We start from the raw sequence: 18,002 nt of genomic DNA on the forward strand, positions 1-18,002 counted from the left end.
CAAAGATGTGGGATACAGCACGCTCGATGACCTTTACCCTTGGTTTTTATATTTTTTCCTCCTAAAACAATAAAATAAATCCCTCCTCAGCCACCCTTTGGTACCTAGTGCTTCTGGTGAGCATAAAAAGTCACCCTAAACCTCAAACTTTGCTTTGCACCCCCCAGCATTTTTAATAAAAATTTTTCTTTTCTTTTCTCTTTTCTTTTTTCTCTTTCTCTTCTCTTTTCCCTTTCTCTTCTCTTTTTCCTTTCTTTTCTCTTTTTCCCCCTCCCCTCCCCTCCCCTCCCCTCCCCTCCCCTCCCTTCCCCTCCCCTCTCCCTTTTCTGTCTGGCAACACTCAAGGACACCTGGAGTGGTGGTTGGAGATGTCTGATGAAAATGAGTGGCACAGCTCTGGCCAGCAGACCTGCCAGCGCTCAGCCGTGGCACTTGCTGTGATGCAAAGCACAGCTGCACTGACCAAAATGGTTCTGTGCGCCACCTCCCTCCCTCCCTCAGGTCCTATCCCAGCACGTTCCCGACAGAAGCTGTCTGCGCCCAGCAGCCCCGCAGACCCCAGGCAGCACTCGGAGGACGAGCTAAATTAGCTTCACCTCCTACCTCCCAAACAATTCCCGGCTATGCCCCAGCCGCATTGCTAATGATGATGTAAGAAACTTTAATAAGAGTCTGATTTGCACGTACCAGGTTTAACTTTTTGGAGACAGCTGTTCGAGAGTCCTCCAGTGACGGGCACAGGCAGGGGCCCTGTTCTCTGGGGCCCTGGAGAACAAAGATGTCCACAGGAACACTTCTGCAGTGGTGGCTGGGCAAATATGGGCATCTTCAGATGATGGGACAATTTATTCCCTCTCTTAGCCTAATCTTTGCAACTTTGCCTGGTTTTGAAAAGGAGTCTGAGTAGTCCTAAATGTATATTGTATTGACACCAGCTATGCTGCATAAAAGGCTCAGTACTAACAGCTCTCCTCTTTAGTGACTTTTTGGCCACCCTCCTTTTCACATGGTAGGAACTACCAGGACAGCAGTATTGGCTTCGCATGTCTCTCAAAGACAGCCCAACGCTTCAAGTCCACCTTGCTGCTCCTCATGAGAAACAAGAGGAACAGACCTAGACAGAGCTTTTAGGTGTGCCCACCACCTCGTCACATGATCAAGTCTCCTACTACTAGGGATTTTTTTCTAATATTCTGCAGTGAGCTAAAATTGTGTTCATCCTACGTGCTGAGCCTGTATGAATGCAAGTCACTCCTTGGTCCTCTGCCTGAATACCACAGGAGAGCAGCCTATGTGCAGCTGCTCCACAGCCTCCCCCCTTCAACAGCAGCGGGAGGGAAAAGCACGGCTGGGAAAAGGGAAGACCCTTCCATTTCCACCAGCCTGTGTACCAGCCTTAGCGGATTTGTGCTTCTGCAGCGAGCACCCGCTGCTTCAGGACAGGATGAGGTCTGGGGGAAGCCAAAACCCACAGCTGCAGTCTGGATGCTGCTGGGGAGCTGCTGCTGGGGTGCACTGGGTCACCCCATTTCCCCCAGAACTGGCAAAGAACTGTGGTCTCTTGCCAAGGAGACAGGGGCTCCACCCCACACGCTTCCAGGTCTGCCTCTCCCCTTGCCTTTTGCTTCACAAGGCTGGATGTGCTCTTAACTCCTTATAACATGAAGATCTGCTGCTGTCTTTCCATCCATAAATGGCAACAGTTCCCAAGCCTAAGAGTACCTGGGCTGCTATTATCCATGTTAGAAGGGAGTTGTCTACAACGCACATGTAACTACCCAAACACAAGCATATTTTATCCTTGGTGGCATCTCTAATTTTTAGCTATTTTGTGTAAAGCACACAGCTATATTCCTTTTATTAATTAGGTTAAAGCCCTAGGATTGCCAGTGTTCTAAGTATTTTAAGACAGTATTTTTTAAATAAAGTATTTGGTCTGAATTTCAGGTTTGCTCTTTCATTAAGTACCCCTCCATGACCAGAGTCAGGATGTAGGTTGAAAGTCAAAACATTTATAGCAGATCTGTCCAGGTGTGGTGGGAGGAGATCTGAACTGTCTCTGCGAGAAGTATAAAAGGGTTATGCAGGCATAGAAAATGATGCCCTCTCATATACGCACACCTGTATTTATCTATCTCTACAGAACTCAATCCTCAGAGGCTCAGAACACCACTCATCTAGTGACACGATCAAAGTAAATAAAAACTGTCTACAGAAAACTCAAATTTTTGAAATAAAAAGACACCAATGCTGATTTGATATATGGAGCTGTCTACGTCTATACATGAGTACGTAAGTGTGTATACATGTGTGTATACATGCACACAGGCTTACTTTCCTAAGATCCTCCTCTTCAACCAGTTCACCACAGGGAAATCTGCATTTTGAGAGGTGGAGTGTGCTGCACTTTTTTTTGCCCCTATCCTTTCAAACTTTCCTGCAGGTTTGAGCAGGCCACCTGAAACGGCCGCATTGTTCAAAACAGTTCGACCAGATCTGAAGCAAGACTGTGTGTTCTTCATAGGCAGGGAACGGTTCAGGGGTTGTTTCTGTCTGTGGTACTGCAACAGAAACTCTTAGGCAGTAAAATCCATTATGAACAAAATAGACAAGTTCCAGGGAATGCAATCTGTCTGAGCTGAACAACAGAAGACCAGCGCTAATCATTCTGTGGAACACCTGTGTGAAAGATGTGGCATTCTTAAAATATCTTGATGTTCAGTTATGAGCGGGACTATTCATCCCACATCCTACTTCTGCACGCAGGAAGGGAAGAGCTAATAGCAGAAGAATTTTCTTTCGGCGGTGGGAACAACTGCATGATGACTATTCCCCACCCCTTCTGGGATTCCATCGGAGATCAAGGATGCCCTGGCAAGTGTTGGGGTATTACTACATGTTTGTGGAAGTCTCTCAGCTTTTATTCATTAGATTCCTGACAACGCAATAAAACCCTGTAGCAGAAAGCCACACTGCTCATTCCTGAATCATATGAAATCATTCACCAATTTATGTACAAGTTTTGAATTACAATCTTCAACTTCTCATCAGAAAAAAACCAAAAAGGCTAAAAAAAGCATTTTTGGTAGAACTGCACAGTGTACAGAAGCATACTTTCAATTACACAGTATCTTACAGAACACATACTGTAACAAAAAGCAGAGCCTGTTACCTTTTTTTGAGAAGGCAGTGCCCAGACAAAACTAGATGTTCAACCTCCATTATTAGAGGAATAGCTTTAACTGGATAAAAGAGTACATGAAAAAAATCCCGAACACTCCAGACAGTTTAACAGAAAAATAAAAATACGTTTGTAAACAACTTTAAAACAAGAGCCTTATGAAAATAATAAAGGTCACTGAAAGTTAAGCTGTTAAACTCTTTTTATCCAAAACCACTATATTCTATCCTTACAGGTGTTTTTAAAATGAAAACACAGATTTTGCCACACAGAACACCGCACTGAGAAATCTGCGCACATACTTCTTAAATTTTTGCTGGAAGAAAGGGACAATTGGAAGGCAAAAGGTCAAACTCCAAATTCCCTTTGTAAGTTACAGGAGCAATATAACCCAACTGTTGAATGGAGCCGAGTTCAACGGTGCATGGAAGCAGAGCACTTATATTACGATCTGAGATCCTTTTTAATGTAAACCCTGAAAAGTCAGAAGCAACTGTTAGAACAGACTTTTGTATCATGTACCATTAAGTTAGCATTGCACTCACTATTCAAACTTTGCCATAAAGCAACTTCTCGTATAAAATACTGATTTACCTTAAGTGTATCTGTTTGGTGACAAGGCAAATTGTAAAAAACTGTCCTGGGAAATGATTTTGTGTATGTAATTATCAACCATGCATCTGAAGTTGAGCATTAGTATTTTATGCTGCTCTACTTCATGCTTCAGCATATGCCAAGCAAGCTGCTGATCACAGAACATGCCCATTTCGGTAGATGGACAGATGTATGTGAACGGCAATGCTTTGGATAACTTGTGCTATTCCTAATACTACAGTTATTTTCTCTGCCAATTACATTTTGCTATAAATATGTGTGCCCTTAACTTGATCCCAATATCAGTTTCAGCTAACTAATCAAATTATCTGCTAAGGTTCTGGGAATGATAACCCTTCCTTTATTTAAATAAAACGAGGGAAGGGTTTGTAACTCCCAAAGGTTTGCCAACAACGGATTTATTTTCAAGACAGGATGACACCGTTCAGTAAACGGTTTGTCACCTTTGTTGTTCACAGATAAGCACAATAATATTAATGTTAGTTGTCAGGTAGGCAGGAAGGGAAAAACCCTGTGAGGTTTTTACCCTTAATGTTTTTCCAAGTTCTTCTCATTAGCTCTTACGAATAATTACTCCTTTGAAATTAGCATAACTCGAATTTCAGATTAGTTCTCTTTTATTTTGAGGGTTCAGCAGCTAAACTTCCGTTTTCTGATTTCCTTTTGTAAAAGAATGTTATTAAAGCCCTGCCCAAAACTGAGTACACCAAGAGCTTATGTAAGGAATAATTTCTCATTATATTTGTAAGTGCCTTATTTTTGTACCAGTTGAAAGTTACTTCATAATCCAAATAATCAATCTGCAATGTAAACAAGTAGCTATTTTCTCCCATGTAATAATGGTAAATAATGACACTGATCATTACATATTCTGCTTGAGTTCATTAAATGCAATTCTTTAGTCACAAAGGCAGCAGGCATTCTGTGGATGGACTTCCTTTGAACCATGTTCAAATGAGTGGAATAACTGAGATTCCTGATGAATATTTAAGACATTTCCTTCATTTTTTTTTTTTAATAGCTTCCGCTATTTGCATACTCAACTCCATTTTTTAATTCGCTATTTAAAATCAATTCATTTCCCCAAACCTTTTCTTCCCTATCTAAAACAAACTTATTTACATTTATGGTAAATGGTTTTCAGCAAATAAGTTGTAAGAAAAAAACCCAAAAATCCAAGAGGTGGTATGAAGGGAGCAAGTATTTCAACTTTCGTATTACTCTGCATTCTGAATTTCCTTCCAAAGGACAAAAGGGAAAAAAGCTTTAAAGGTTTAAAACACAGTTTCATTAGTTTCTCTGTTTTATATAAGGGACCAACTTTGCCCAGTGAATTACCTTCAGAACTTCTGCCCAGCAACTAAATGAAATTGCAGGCCATTCCCCCGAGAAAGTAAAGAAAATACAGCCTTTTACTTCAAATATTTTATGAATCCAAGATTACAAGAAATGTATTAGTCAAAATGCAGGGCTATCAAGCACTGAACCAAGGATGCTGGCATCAGTTTGCCTACCATTTTGCATGTGGAAAAAATACACTATGTCTACAGGTAAAAGGTATCGCTAATGCACCATGAATTACTCTGGTCAAGTCAATGTAACTTCTGCAGTCTGGTGCTTGTTTAAGTCCTGCAAATAATTGTCGTATTAACAGTTTGAGATGAGACACTGGAACAAAACCATTCTTAAACAGGAAAGTTTTTGTTTTGCTCTTATTGAGGTAACACCAAAACCTAAAAATAAGATCTTACAATGTAGCAGCCACTTTAACACTTGTTAGGCCAGCCTTCACACCAGGAGCATGCATACAGCCACTGTCTGGCTTTCAATTGAGTGCCGTTGGTTAACTCAAGCCACTGTTTCCTCACCTTATTCGATCAACCTGTTGAACTGGATGTCCACCATAGGAAAAAGGAAATTAAATGATGTTAAGTGTAGTAGACAAATACAGATCACAGCAAGAAGCTAACACTCATGAGTTGTCATAATAAGGGATAATAATAACAACAATAAAATAAAATTTAAAAAAAAAAAATAAATCAGTCTTTTCTGTGCATATTTTTCATTTGAAAGGTCCCAGGAAATCATGATGTGCCTGGCCGTTTCTGTTGCTGATTTCTGATGACCTCTAATTGTTTTTTGCATTGTTGATAGTAAGTTGAGAGACTTTTGTTTTCATCTAACAGCTTTTTATGTTCTTGTACCAGACGGGATGTGTTTTGCTGGTCTTTCTCATCCTGGTCCAGTTCTGCTATTAGTTCTTGTCTAAAATTAAAAAAAAGAAAAATTTGTCATTTATAATCTACTTTGATTTGTGTGTATATGACTTTGTATATTTCAAATCAGTATCTGCTTATCTGTCTGAATTCATGGCTGGTGATATTTTGTGCAAAACAAAAGTTGCCCACAACAAAAAAATCTTATTCTTTACTGTATTCTGGGGAAAAATTACCTTCCAAATCAAATTCACATTTAAGCTTTAAAATAGCTGCAAGTCATAGCCTCGATCTCTAAAACTGTCCCTTATATGATGTGTTTCAAGCATAGCTCCACAGGTCACAGTAAAATATCTAAGGTTCCACACAGAATTTCATAAATATATTAAACTCTTATTTTGCTTAACAATATGTATATTTAAAAACTCAAAAGACAACTTAAGACACAAGATTGCAATAATTTTGGTAAATTTTAGTGAAGTGCTGTTCTCTTATAGACTTGAACTTCTTAAAGAAGTGGAAAGGCAGAATCAAGCAAATTATTTTTGTAACTGTCACCACTTAATTTATGCCATAAGTGTTCAATATGTTTTTTACCAACAATTTTAGAGGAACAAACACATAGATAAACTTGCTATAAATTATCCAGCAAAACTGATGTAGCAGTTTGTTTTTCTATTTGTTTATGAGGTGACAAGAAGGCAAGCTGCCAGCAATATTTTAGCAACAAAACAGTAGAGGAGAAAGTTCATGTTAATTAATTGTTGCCATATGGTTTATAATTACAGTTAAAGAAAATTTAATCATTCATTAAAGGCTGAATTAATAACTACCTTAACCAGCATTAAATTCATCAACCACAATACTATTTTTTGTTTTAACATCCATGTGCAATTATGTTCTAAGAAAAAAACAGTTTGGGAGAAACGTGTATGCAGACTTATTAGAAAAAAAGATAAAAGTAGGAAGCTAACCGTACAGAATTAACAGTTTTAAAACAGAAACACATTTTCATGTAATCTATTGACATTTAGAGACAACAAAAACAAAACCAAAATTAATATCTCCATACAAGCTTCAGCATCTCCTCACAAAGTCTAAAAATTCTAGTTGCACTTGAAAAAAAATTGGTCTCTGGATGCTAAGCCAGAAGTGAATAGATGATAGGAAGTCAAGCTTACAGTAGCTTTTTTCCCCCATTCTGTATGCTATTTCTACTGTGCAGGAGGTTTATACACACATTTTTCTCATTAGCTATTCCACAAACACCAAGGGCAAGCTCTAATTAACAGCTGTTGCCTGCAGTGGGTAACAAGCTGGTTCCTTGGTGTAGCACAGGAGCGTATGTGGCCTCTCAGACCTGCTCCCCAGCGTCAGGAAACAGAAATGCTGAGATGCAGAACACAAGAGAACCTATTGCAAACTGAAGTTCTGAATGAGTAATAACTTTGGCCCTCATCCAACAATACGTGCAGTTACAACGTAACAGGAAAGCATTTATTTCTAGTGCATGAGGATAACGGCTTTCAAGCATTAGGTCCTAAACCCCTGGTAGAAAAACACAAGATGTGTGTTGATAATACTGTTGTAAATTTGACGCTTGACAAAAGTCAGACATGAGATAAAAACTAACTGCCAAATGAGTAACATTGACATATTAGTCAAAGTTCCATAATCCATTATCCAAAAGATTATCTACACGTTACAACTGAAAATCTTCTACTGGACAGTGTTGGAATCAAAATTCCAAGGCTCCTCAACAGTCCAGGTCTTTTACTTGAGATGATACAAGTACACATTATTAGTATGTCACACACAGATGTGCCACACACATTAAAGTAGGACTTGTCCAGATATTGATTAAAACCTTCAATTACCTGCTCTGGATATCTCACCTGTATTGAGCAGCTCAGTATTTTTGAGATTAAGGCTGGAAAATATTTATGCTCTATGAAATGTTACTTCATAAAGCCAGAAATAATAGTCACAGATAACAGAAGAACAGAAAAGGTTAAACACATTTCACTTACTTCCTCTGCAACAGCAATGCAATTTCTGTCTGAACTTTCATATATTCCTGTGCCATTTTGCAGTGCTGTTCAAACACAGCCATAGATTCTTTGGAGTTTGGGCATGGTGCTAGAGGCTGAAAATAAATCAGACATGTTAAAAACTAATGAACTGATATGTTAGTATAAAGTGTGCTAGAATGTCTCTGTAGTGTATTTATAATGTCTTTTAAAAACCAGTAAGGTTTTAAAAATAAGTGTTAAACCATGCCCTGGAAAATGTCACTGCACTGATGTCAAAGTTGACTCAAACCTCAAAGCTGCAGTTATTAATCTGATATTCTCTCTGTCACAAAAATCAAAGTAGCATTTAGTCCCCTACACAACAAATAAAGTGAATGCAACAATTTAACCCAGTAATAGACAAGCAAATCATGCCTTATTTTAACAGTCAAACTCCACTTACATTTGGTTTTACAGATCGTGTTTCCCAGGACTTGTTTTTAATAGCTTGATCAAATCTGAGTCAACCAATCTCAGATTACATAATATGTTTTTTTAGCCTTAGTCAAAAGTTAGACTGAATATAAACACAGGTAAATATGTAGCACTATATTTTACAGCCCAAAACTCACACATTGGAATGAAATGCAAGATAAAGAAACTAATAAAGCATGTATTTATTACCTGCAACTGATGATCTAATGTAAGATATGCCATTGGGATGGAGTTATCTGACCCATTGGTCTCTGTAACAATACCAAGAAAATGTTAATGTATTTTCAGAGTTAATTCTACTCTTATCGGGCAAAACCAAGAATTCTAAGTCATTTCACAATACACAATTGAATGTGGAAAGGCAAATGGAATTAGCAGCGTTCCAATACCAAGGCAGACGAATCATTTTGTTTTTCTGATAAAATTAAGAACTTCAAATTACGGCCTATCACACCAAGAAGAAATAAGTATTAAGGGTATCATCCTACACTTCTAGAAGCCATGTAGCAGCATACAGATTAAAAAAACCCTATTTTTGTACAGTTTGCAATCACATTGTCTATTTATAAAAAAGTTGCCATTTCATTCTTGTTTATGAAGGATCAGCCAGCCAGCCAGCCCATGCATCTAATGATTTTAAAATTAGAAGCTGTGCAAACCAGCTCTGCCAAAATAAAATAAGCACAACCTCCTGGGCAGTTTTGAAACCTGCTCCCAGTGAGGTCTCTAAGTATGTTCCTCACAACATGCACTCGGGCATCTCCTCTGTTCCGTAGAGATACTTTGTGGGTAGCAAGGAACCCAACAACCAACCTATCTCCTGGGCTGGACTGCTCTCTTCTTAGACTGCAGTTACTCTGGATTTCTCTAGTGCTTTCATTTCAGATTTAACATGTTTCTGAATGCTTACAGATCCTATCTTTTGGGAGCCCACAATCTGGGGATCGCAAGGTTACTGTTAAGCTTTAAGAGACACAGGAGTAAAGACACATGGAGAAACTACTGATTTTATAGCTGCATTATTGCTACTAGAGGATTATATGGAGGAGGGTAAGTGGGGAAAAAAAAGGGGCTGCTTACCCATACCCCAAAAGCACCTGCCACAGAGTAGTCGTGGTAGAGAAACTAAGGTGTTGCCCTCAAAGACTATGCTATCTCCAAGAGCAGCTTCAAAAGGAAACAGAAATAAGAGGGTGGGAATGGAGAAAAAGTGGTTAAGTGTATGCTTGTAAGGAAACTGGAAGGTGGTTAAAAAAAGAAAAAAGAGAAGAAAAAAACCCCAACAACCCTAAAACCAGAGACTTAATCACCACAGTACCTTACATGAGAACAATATAAAAAGCCCTTCCCTGCCTTAGACTATTGCCATATACGGAATACTGCTACAGCAATGAAATTATTGCAATGTTTCAAATACATCAATACATGCAAAACACTTCAGATCACATTCCTGAGCATTTCAGCACCGTGTCACCGAACTGCAGCTTTTCCTGTGACTGACCAGATTCAGCTGCATCCTCATTTTTTCATTTTACCTCATTAACTTAATAAAGTACCCTCTTTTACAGAAAACCAAAATTGTTCCTTTCTTTAGAACTCTAAACCATTTTTTGTTCATGGACAGCATAAACCTGACAAGACAAAACATACAGGTGGTACATTCTGTATTTACCGGAGTATAAGGTGAGGGATTTCTGTGGGTCAGACAACGGACCTGACTTTTAGCTCTAGTGCTGTGCTTAATATAAGGCCAAAGACTTTGGACAAACTATCTTTGCACTGACATACATTCAGCAAATTTCAGTTCCTGATTAACTATTGGTTGAGAAGAGCTTGCTTCTGTGTGAGGCGGCAATTCCCCTAAGTGCTCACTGCCTGAAGCAATTTAGGGCCCACTCAACACAAAAGAGGGCACAGGGTGGACTGTGGCAGTGGGCAAGGGCTTTGGGAAATGATGAGTGACGAGGCAGAGAGTGTGATTAGGCAACGTGACAATGGAAAGCAGAAAGTATAGAAGCAAAACAAAAGAGTATGTTGCCCTCCTTCCACTAAAACAGGGGGTGGGGAAAAGTACACATCTTCCATACAGAATCACCTTATATTTGGTAAAATACAAGAGTGCATATTTATATATATATATATATATATATATATATATACATAAATACATGCTTGTGCAAGAGTCAGTTTTAATTTTTCAGATGGTTACAGGAAAAGTATGAAAGAGTCTGATCAGCCACAGATGAAATGTATCACAAGGAAAATATTTCAGAATATGAGGCACTCTGAGGTACCAGCTTGAGACTAAGTTTAAGATTCAACATGTACATTTTGGTAACAAAAATGTAGTTTTTACTTATATTCTAAAAAGCAATTTGGGGGAATCCATTGTTTTCATGCAGCCCAGTATTGGTTCTTTTCATAATGGAGTGCATTATGACTTTTAAAATTGAATTCAACTATTAAATCATGTTCAATCTAAATTCTATTTCATAATAAAAGAACAGTGATGCTACAACAGAAATAATTACAAGACTTCTTCAGACACTCATTAGTTCATCTGAAAACTGTAAGATTGTGTGCACATGTACATTCTGCATAAGCAAAATTACAGATAAAAAACCAATTGTATTCCAGCTGATACTCACCTACATAGCATCATTCCACATGTCGGAGCAATGAAAGCTTTGACTGTGCATTCATAATACAAATGCACAAGACTAGAATACTCTAAAATGTCCATTTCCATAATTGCCCAAAACCACACTACAGTAAAAAACTGGTGCTGAAAGATCTGCATTAAATACTACTATCTCTGCATCTGTATAGCACTTTCTTACCAGCAAAATGCTTACAAGTTTATGTAACTTAATATAATCTATATCAAAAAGTTCTTTAAGCCAGTGTGCAAAACAAAGCAGTAACATAATGATTTAATCTAAGCAGAACTGAAATGGACTGTGACTTTCACTGCTTAATTTTGTTAACGTCTAGGTACACATCCCACACCATAATAAAATCAATATTTTCTATTTTTTATAAGCAATAAGTTAACTAACAAACAAAGGATTACCTGCATCATCAGGTGTCCATGGATTACGAGCTGGCTTTTCAGAGGTTGGTCCCGATGGAGTGATCATTCTTACACTAGGACTAGATGATCTACTGCTGTTTCTACTCTCCTGAAATTATAAAAGAAAACAAAATAAAATTACAAGAAAAGTTAATAGAAGATTTTTTCAAAAGTTAATTTTAAATAACATTATTCAAAAGAAAAATACATGTGAAGAAACCTGAACCTATAATCCTTCCAAATACGTTCCTCCCCAAGCTTTTACTCTGATGTCTCTCCAGATCGTCTGATAAACTTTACATGCATTACAGTGATAATTTCATCCCCATTTCTACTCTACCATTACCATATAAAAAGAAATGGACATAATTTGACTATTCAGTGTAATAAGAAGCAGCACTCAACAATGCATTCAAGACCTTTATACAAAAGCGTGACAGTTTGTCTAGTAATTTTCACACCATCATTCAGTGAAATAACATAAGGAAGAAATAAAGTTTGTTTTGAATATTTAATCAATGAATGAGATGACATTAAGCTAATGGAATGCAGCTTAGTAACTGCACTGGCCTGTGGTGTATTAATCTAGTTTTCTTATGGTTCTTATGTTAACTCAGAGGTTATGTGATTCATATTCAGAAAACATGAAAACACTGCTTCATCAAAAAGGATCAATCAATTAAACCAAAGCAACTAGAAAATTAGTACATCTCTCACAAAGCAAATTAAGAACTAAAGCAAAATTCTGTAGGAAGTTCCCATATATACAGCTTGACACCTCCAATCCTTTTGTTTACCAAAGCGCAAAAACATAACGCAGACTTCATTATTCTACTGAATTTCTTTTTCAGAATTATTATTTGCACTACATATTCTTGTATTTCATATAGTCCCTCACTGACATAAAATTAACATACTACAGGACTTAAGACCATAAACCCCAGCAAGTTTTGCAGGGAAAAAAATGAAGTATACAACCATTTTCCATGTGGTGTATTTATCACAAAGTAATTAAATGCCCCTATTTTTCAAAAGAAGCACTCGAATATATATTACCTGAAAACTATTTCTTTATGACCCTAATTTCCAAATATCAATTTAATTTTTAAAAGCCAGGATTTCCGTCAGTCAAGTAACAATCCAGAGTAACAAGATTCTAAACACAGAAATATCCATTATTTCAACTGCATTATGTTTCTCCTGTAATTGCTTCAGTTTAAGAGGCTAGGAGAGCATACTGTTAAATTGCACACGAGACCTATAATGGTAAATGCCCATGCTTTCTAAAATGAAACATCCTTTAAAGAACAATAGTTCAAGTCTGCTGGGTACAACGGGGAAGTCAAACACAGCTCAATTATTAGTTGAAAAACTTTAAAAAGCAAACCTTATTTTGCAGCACTTAACACTGTTCCTATGCTGAACATTTCAGTCTTATTTGCTTAAGCAATGGAAAAATGTTTGCAAAAGAAGTAGGTGGCTTTAGTGCAAGTAATTATTAATTAAAAAATGAAATTTATTTTACATGTAATTATATTTTTGCTTAACCTGTCTAATTTTCACAAATTATTTCAGTCTTCAGATGTTGAAGAAACTCATATGAGAGTACATTCTGCCCTATCAAAGGAAGTATATTCATAAACAGAGAACGACACGAAACTTCGTAAGAACAAAGGAATTGCCAAACTGGGACCAACATTTATCTGTGAGCCTTGTATTTCTTCACGCAAGCAGCATTAACAGGAGTAGTTTCATTTTTACTAACCATTTAGTGTCTTATGGCAGTAACCAGGATGAGGACAATGAACTACTGTACAAATAATCCGATGGATTATATTATCAGGATGACGGCATTAGACATTCTGAAAAAGCTTTAGTGTCGGAGTCTTTGTTGACATTAAGCAAGGTTTAACTTGCTGAGCTTACTGTCAGTGTCCTCAGATATGATAAACACACCCTGATGTGCAAGGTCAAAAGACAGAGCAAGTGCTTTTCACAGTAAGTCCTTTAAGCAGAAAGAGATGTGCTGAGTATCTACAGCTGATTGAAAAGGGCACCTAAGAAGTACTCTAGGTACAGTAACTTTTCAATGCTGTACCACATTGCTTGCTGTACCAGATTGTTTTCATCCATCAACAGAAAAAACAACCAAACAACATTTCCTTGATAGCATTGTTCAGACAAAATTACTAGGAAGAAATGAAGGATTCGTATCTGAGGCACATCTAAAAAGCATTACAAGGGAAGTTCCCCAAACTGAACACCTGTTAGATTATAGCATTATAGATTATTAGGCCTCCTGGACAGCAGATCCTCTGACAGGTAAGCCGGTGACTGCTCTCTAGCAATGAGTTTCTGCTCCCCTTTCAACAGGGATCCCTTCATCCTTGTTTATTCCAGGTATCTCACTGCACTCAACAGACTTGTCACTGGGTTACTCTCAAATCAGGCCTGTAAAGCTGGTGTGCTCTAAGGAATAATCCCTCCCTTCAAGCTTAATTTAAATGGACAACCCAGTTTAAAGTAGTCATTGTTACTAGCCCTGTCTCCTCATTCACAGATTTGATCTTGCTGCGAGAGGGGAGGACCAATTTCACAATCTCACGGACAGAATGATTCACCTATATAATACCAGATCTCACAAATTATCACACTTAGCCTGCATGCATGTGAACACATACATTCCGACCTTGCTTTTCAACTCTTCAATATAGTACACGGTTTTCTTTAGTATATTAATTTTTTTCTACTTCAAAGTCAACTGTAGTAACTCTAAGGTCCAGCAACAGTTGTTTAAAAAAAAGGTTTGTAAGAGGGAGGTAGTTTTGATATTATGATGGCACTGTGAGGGAACTATGATGTACCAAAACAAGCAATCCAATAAAATATACATAGGCAAGGACACCTCACTATCTCACTAGACACTTGATCACAACCTGAAGTTCCTGAGTGATTATGCCAAATATGTTTCTCAGTCTATCTGTAGAAAGTATCAAATTCTACAAAGATTCTGTCCTGTGTAAAGAGCCCCTGAAAGTTTTTATGGCTGCAGTTCAGAGTCTGCACATCTGTTTCTGTGTTACGAAAGTGTTCAGGCAAGAGCAGCAGTGCTGGACAGACGGCACCATACAATATTTTAAAATGCATGTAGAGGAAAATGAAGAATCAGTTCTGTGCAAAAAAACCAAAACACATGGAAAAATGAATAGAGCATCACGATATACGCATGAAAACAGATGGAAATGTAGCATTTGACGGTACAGAGAGAGTTGCATCAGTGCTTCTCATGTCACTTGGAGTAAGGCCAGTCTAAGGTCACCAAGCACCAGAGAAATCTGAGAAAAAGCAGATTAAACACATGTTCTCAACACCGAATCACTTCAACAACTGATCCAATGATGGGAAAGTCTTTGGCTTAGTATATCTTCTAATTTAAACTGTTGATATAAAAAGGTCAGTTGAGTAGTAAAATCATCTGCAAAGCACTATTACTGTCTGCTGTTGATAACCTCAGTAAAAGCAATACCCAAAATGCCTTAAGTGTCTCAACAAAATAAAAATAATGATCAGCCATACAAACTACATGAAAATTCTACCAGTCCAGAGAAAGAAAATATACATACAATCATAAAACGTAAAAGAAGGTCAGATTAAAACAGACAAGCATTTAAGCAGGAAGACAAGAGTCTTGGTCTACCCTTTCTGTTAAGCACCCCAAACTTCAGTATATTTGTCATTATCAACTCCAGTGTTTTCCTTCACCTTAACAAAAAATCCATTCTGAATTGGAAAAACCTTCCTAATTAGAAAAAAATACAGTCATAACAAAATCGTTTGCTATTGACAGAGTGGCAGTTATCAGGAAAAAGTTGTATAATAAAAAGAGTTTTTAATCAGCTTTACTCTGTCCAATGACACAATTAAAAAAAAAGGCAAGACTGTGATAATCTTTCAATTTTGAGTGGCACAGGGGCTCACCAGGGCTGGGAGCGGAGGCACATGGTGCCACAGCAGCTTGGTGACAAAGGCTGTGCTGCAGGGCGGGTGTACGAGAGAATGGCATGTGGGGAAGAAGGATGTTTGCAATGAAGAGAGGGAGGGGGAAGGGGATTTCAACATTAGGAAGGATCACCTATCTATGATATAATGTATATGGGGAGATATGATAAACTGACCAGAACTACGCGAGTCATTGGTGTTTTTTCTGCTTTGGCTGGTAGATTGCTTGTATAGATAGCAGTCCAAGATTTGTAATGAAAATTCAAAGCAGTAAGGTCCAGAACTATAGAAACCCATAAAGAGTAATCTTAAGTCTTTTGCCATAATTACACTCTGCTTGCTTTCTTCATTGCTTTCAGATTGATTTTTTTTTTAAATATACAGTATGTATGTCAAAAGTTATTGTTAATTTCAGTAGACTTTTCTTTCTCACACCAAAAAGGGGATGAAAATTAACTATCTGTTTATATGGACAGTGCAAAAATTTATTCCAAAGTGAATTTTTCACACCTGTTAAAATATTATGTTTTCCAGATTTTATCATAACCTTTCCAAAAACTGCAAGATAGAAGCAGACAAATGTAATTCTTCCACTTGGATTTCCAAATATGTACACTATCTGAAACAAGAAAGTACAACGCAGTTCTGGTATTTCTGTAGACCCTCATCAGAAATTGGGGAGGTAAACAAAAAAACCCTTTTCTGTAACCCCCACCTCCGATCAAAAAGACAATTTAGCTACAACATCCATACAAGCAGTAGCACAGCTTTCAAAAAAAGGTCTTACAGTAGTTATTAGATATGAAGAAAATGCTGAAATTCTATGTTTTCAAATATGTACCATTCCTTAAAATGAGCAGAATGAAAAATTTTAAATACAAAAGCTATAATTAAATATATTTATACATCAGTCAGTGCAATTTGATACTGATGTACTGTCACAATTTTTCCCAAGTCTTGCATAATTTTAGTTCCACAATTAAGGAATAGGCTAATCTATTCCTTTATTAAATTTTGCAGATTCATTTCTTTCTTAAAAAAAACCTACCAACTGTGAAGATATTGGGATGGATTTAAGAGTCATTCTAATAATTTCTGCTAGATATCCAGAATAAATTAAGTTAGTAATACCTGCGGAATTGATGAGGTTTCTGTGGCTTAGCACACGCCATGGAATTGAAGGAGGATCAAATGTTGACCTCCCTGATAAATACACAACCCTGGAATTACCACCTATTTTAGATTACTGCAGTAGGCTGTTTAATATGGAAACCTGTTTAATCTGATGAATATGCTAAACTCTGTTTTCCCACATGCAAATAATAGTAGAGATTTCAGAATTGCAAGTTCACACTAATGATCAAATAGCCTCCATGAATTATTGACAAAGACAATGAAGAAATTAAAACCACAAAATAAACATATCCAAATGTAGCATTAGCTGTACTTTTCTCATTTAAGATATTCTTAGTTTAATTTAAATTTTATGTAGCATACCACCGCATCTGTTACCATGGCACTTACAGTACCAGATAAAAATCCTTGGTATTATAAAATACCTTATTGAGACAGCCTTCATTTTAAACAAAACTTTGTGATAGCACCCCCCTGTAAACCTTTCACAAGAAATGGAGTGATACTATAAGTTACTATTCAGGATTCAGACATTACTAATAAAGACGTTTATAATACTGTGGTATGTGCTTTTTATTTTCATGCAGAACGTGAGCCTAATGTATGTATAACTGCTTCAGACAATCAGAAGTAGTAATTACAATTCTTTTCTATGTGTAGAGAGATGAAAAGGATTTCCTGTATGACATCTGCCCCCAGCCAAATTAAATGGTACACAAAAACTAAGTGTACATAAAAGTGACAAATGCTGCATGAGCTATACACAAAACACTTATCACCTAGAGCTCATTCATAGACTGTCTACCCTCAAGGAATCTAATTTAAATGCAATACAGATGCCACCACAGCCTGCCAAGCTTCCACATCATTTCTATGAAAGCATCAAAGGTGAAGATTTCCAGACCAAGTTTCCCTGTACAGATTCGGTGTTCACTTTACTGAAAGATAAAGAGACGAGAAAGATGTTACCTGACTGGACTCTGTTCCAGCAACACTAAGATCTTGAATGGATCTGCGCCTCTGCTGTCCGTTTCCTGCTGGGAAAAAAACAAAACAAAAACAAACCAGTGAAATCTATTCAGAACAAAATAGGAAGGGTGCGACTGTTGCAAAGGAGCTTGGAATTTGTACAAATCCACAGAGAGAAAGTGAGAGAGGGGGAGAGAGAGACAGCTGCAGAATTTTAACTCAAAACATGCTGGCCTGTCAACAAAAAGTACACCCTAATACAATAACCACTCCTACCACATGAATTGCTGCTGCACTCTACTCCACCA

At 37.4% G+C, this 18,002-nt stretch overlaps 1 protein-coding gene across 5 annotated transcripts in view; it reads right to left on the reverse strand.

The window, feature by feature from the left end:
- Positions 1-2,940: 2,940 nt before the first annotated feature.
- The window catches only part of MAP3K7 (mitogen-activated protein kinase kinase kinase 7), a 51,273-nt gene continuing 36,211 nt past the window's right edge, over positions 2,941-18,002 (reverse strand). For 2 of the 5 annotated variants that reach the window (XM_080341098.1, XM_080341097.1), the window contains 5 exons: positions 17,695-17,759; positions 11,593-11,701; positions 8,709-8,770; positions 8,043-8,158; positions 2,941-6,061 (listed from right to left, as the gene is read on the reverse strand). In XM_080341098.1, the coding sequence (XP_080197224.1) occupies positions 5,881-6,061; positions 8,043-8,158; positions 8,709-8,770; positions 11,593-11,701; positions 17,695-17,759 (533 nt within the window). In that variant the 3' untranslated portion in view covers positions 2,941-5,880. Of the gene's footprint in view, positions 6,062-8,042; positions 8,159-8,708; positions 8,771-11,592; positions 11,702-17,694; positions 17,763-18,002 lie in introns of all 5 variants that reach the window. The other 3 variants (XM_080341096.1, XM_080341099.1, XR_013921934.1) reach the window with 2 other exon arrangements.

Source organism: Nesoenas mayeri, assembly GCF_963082525.1.
Source record: "Nesoenas mayeri genome assembly, chromosome: 3".
Lineage (NCBI taxonomy): Eukaryota > Metazoa > Chordata > Aves > Columbiformes > Columbidae > Nesoenas > Nesoenas mayeri.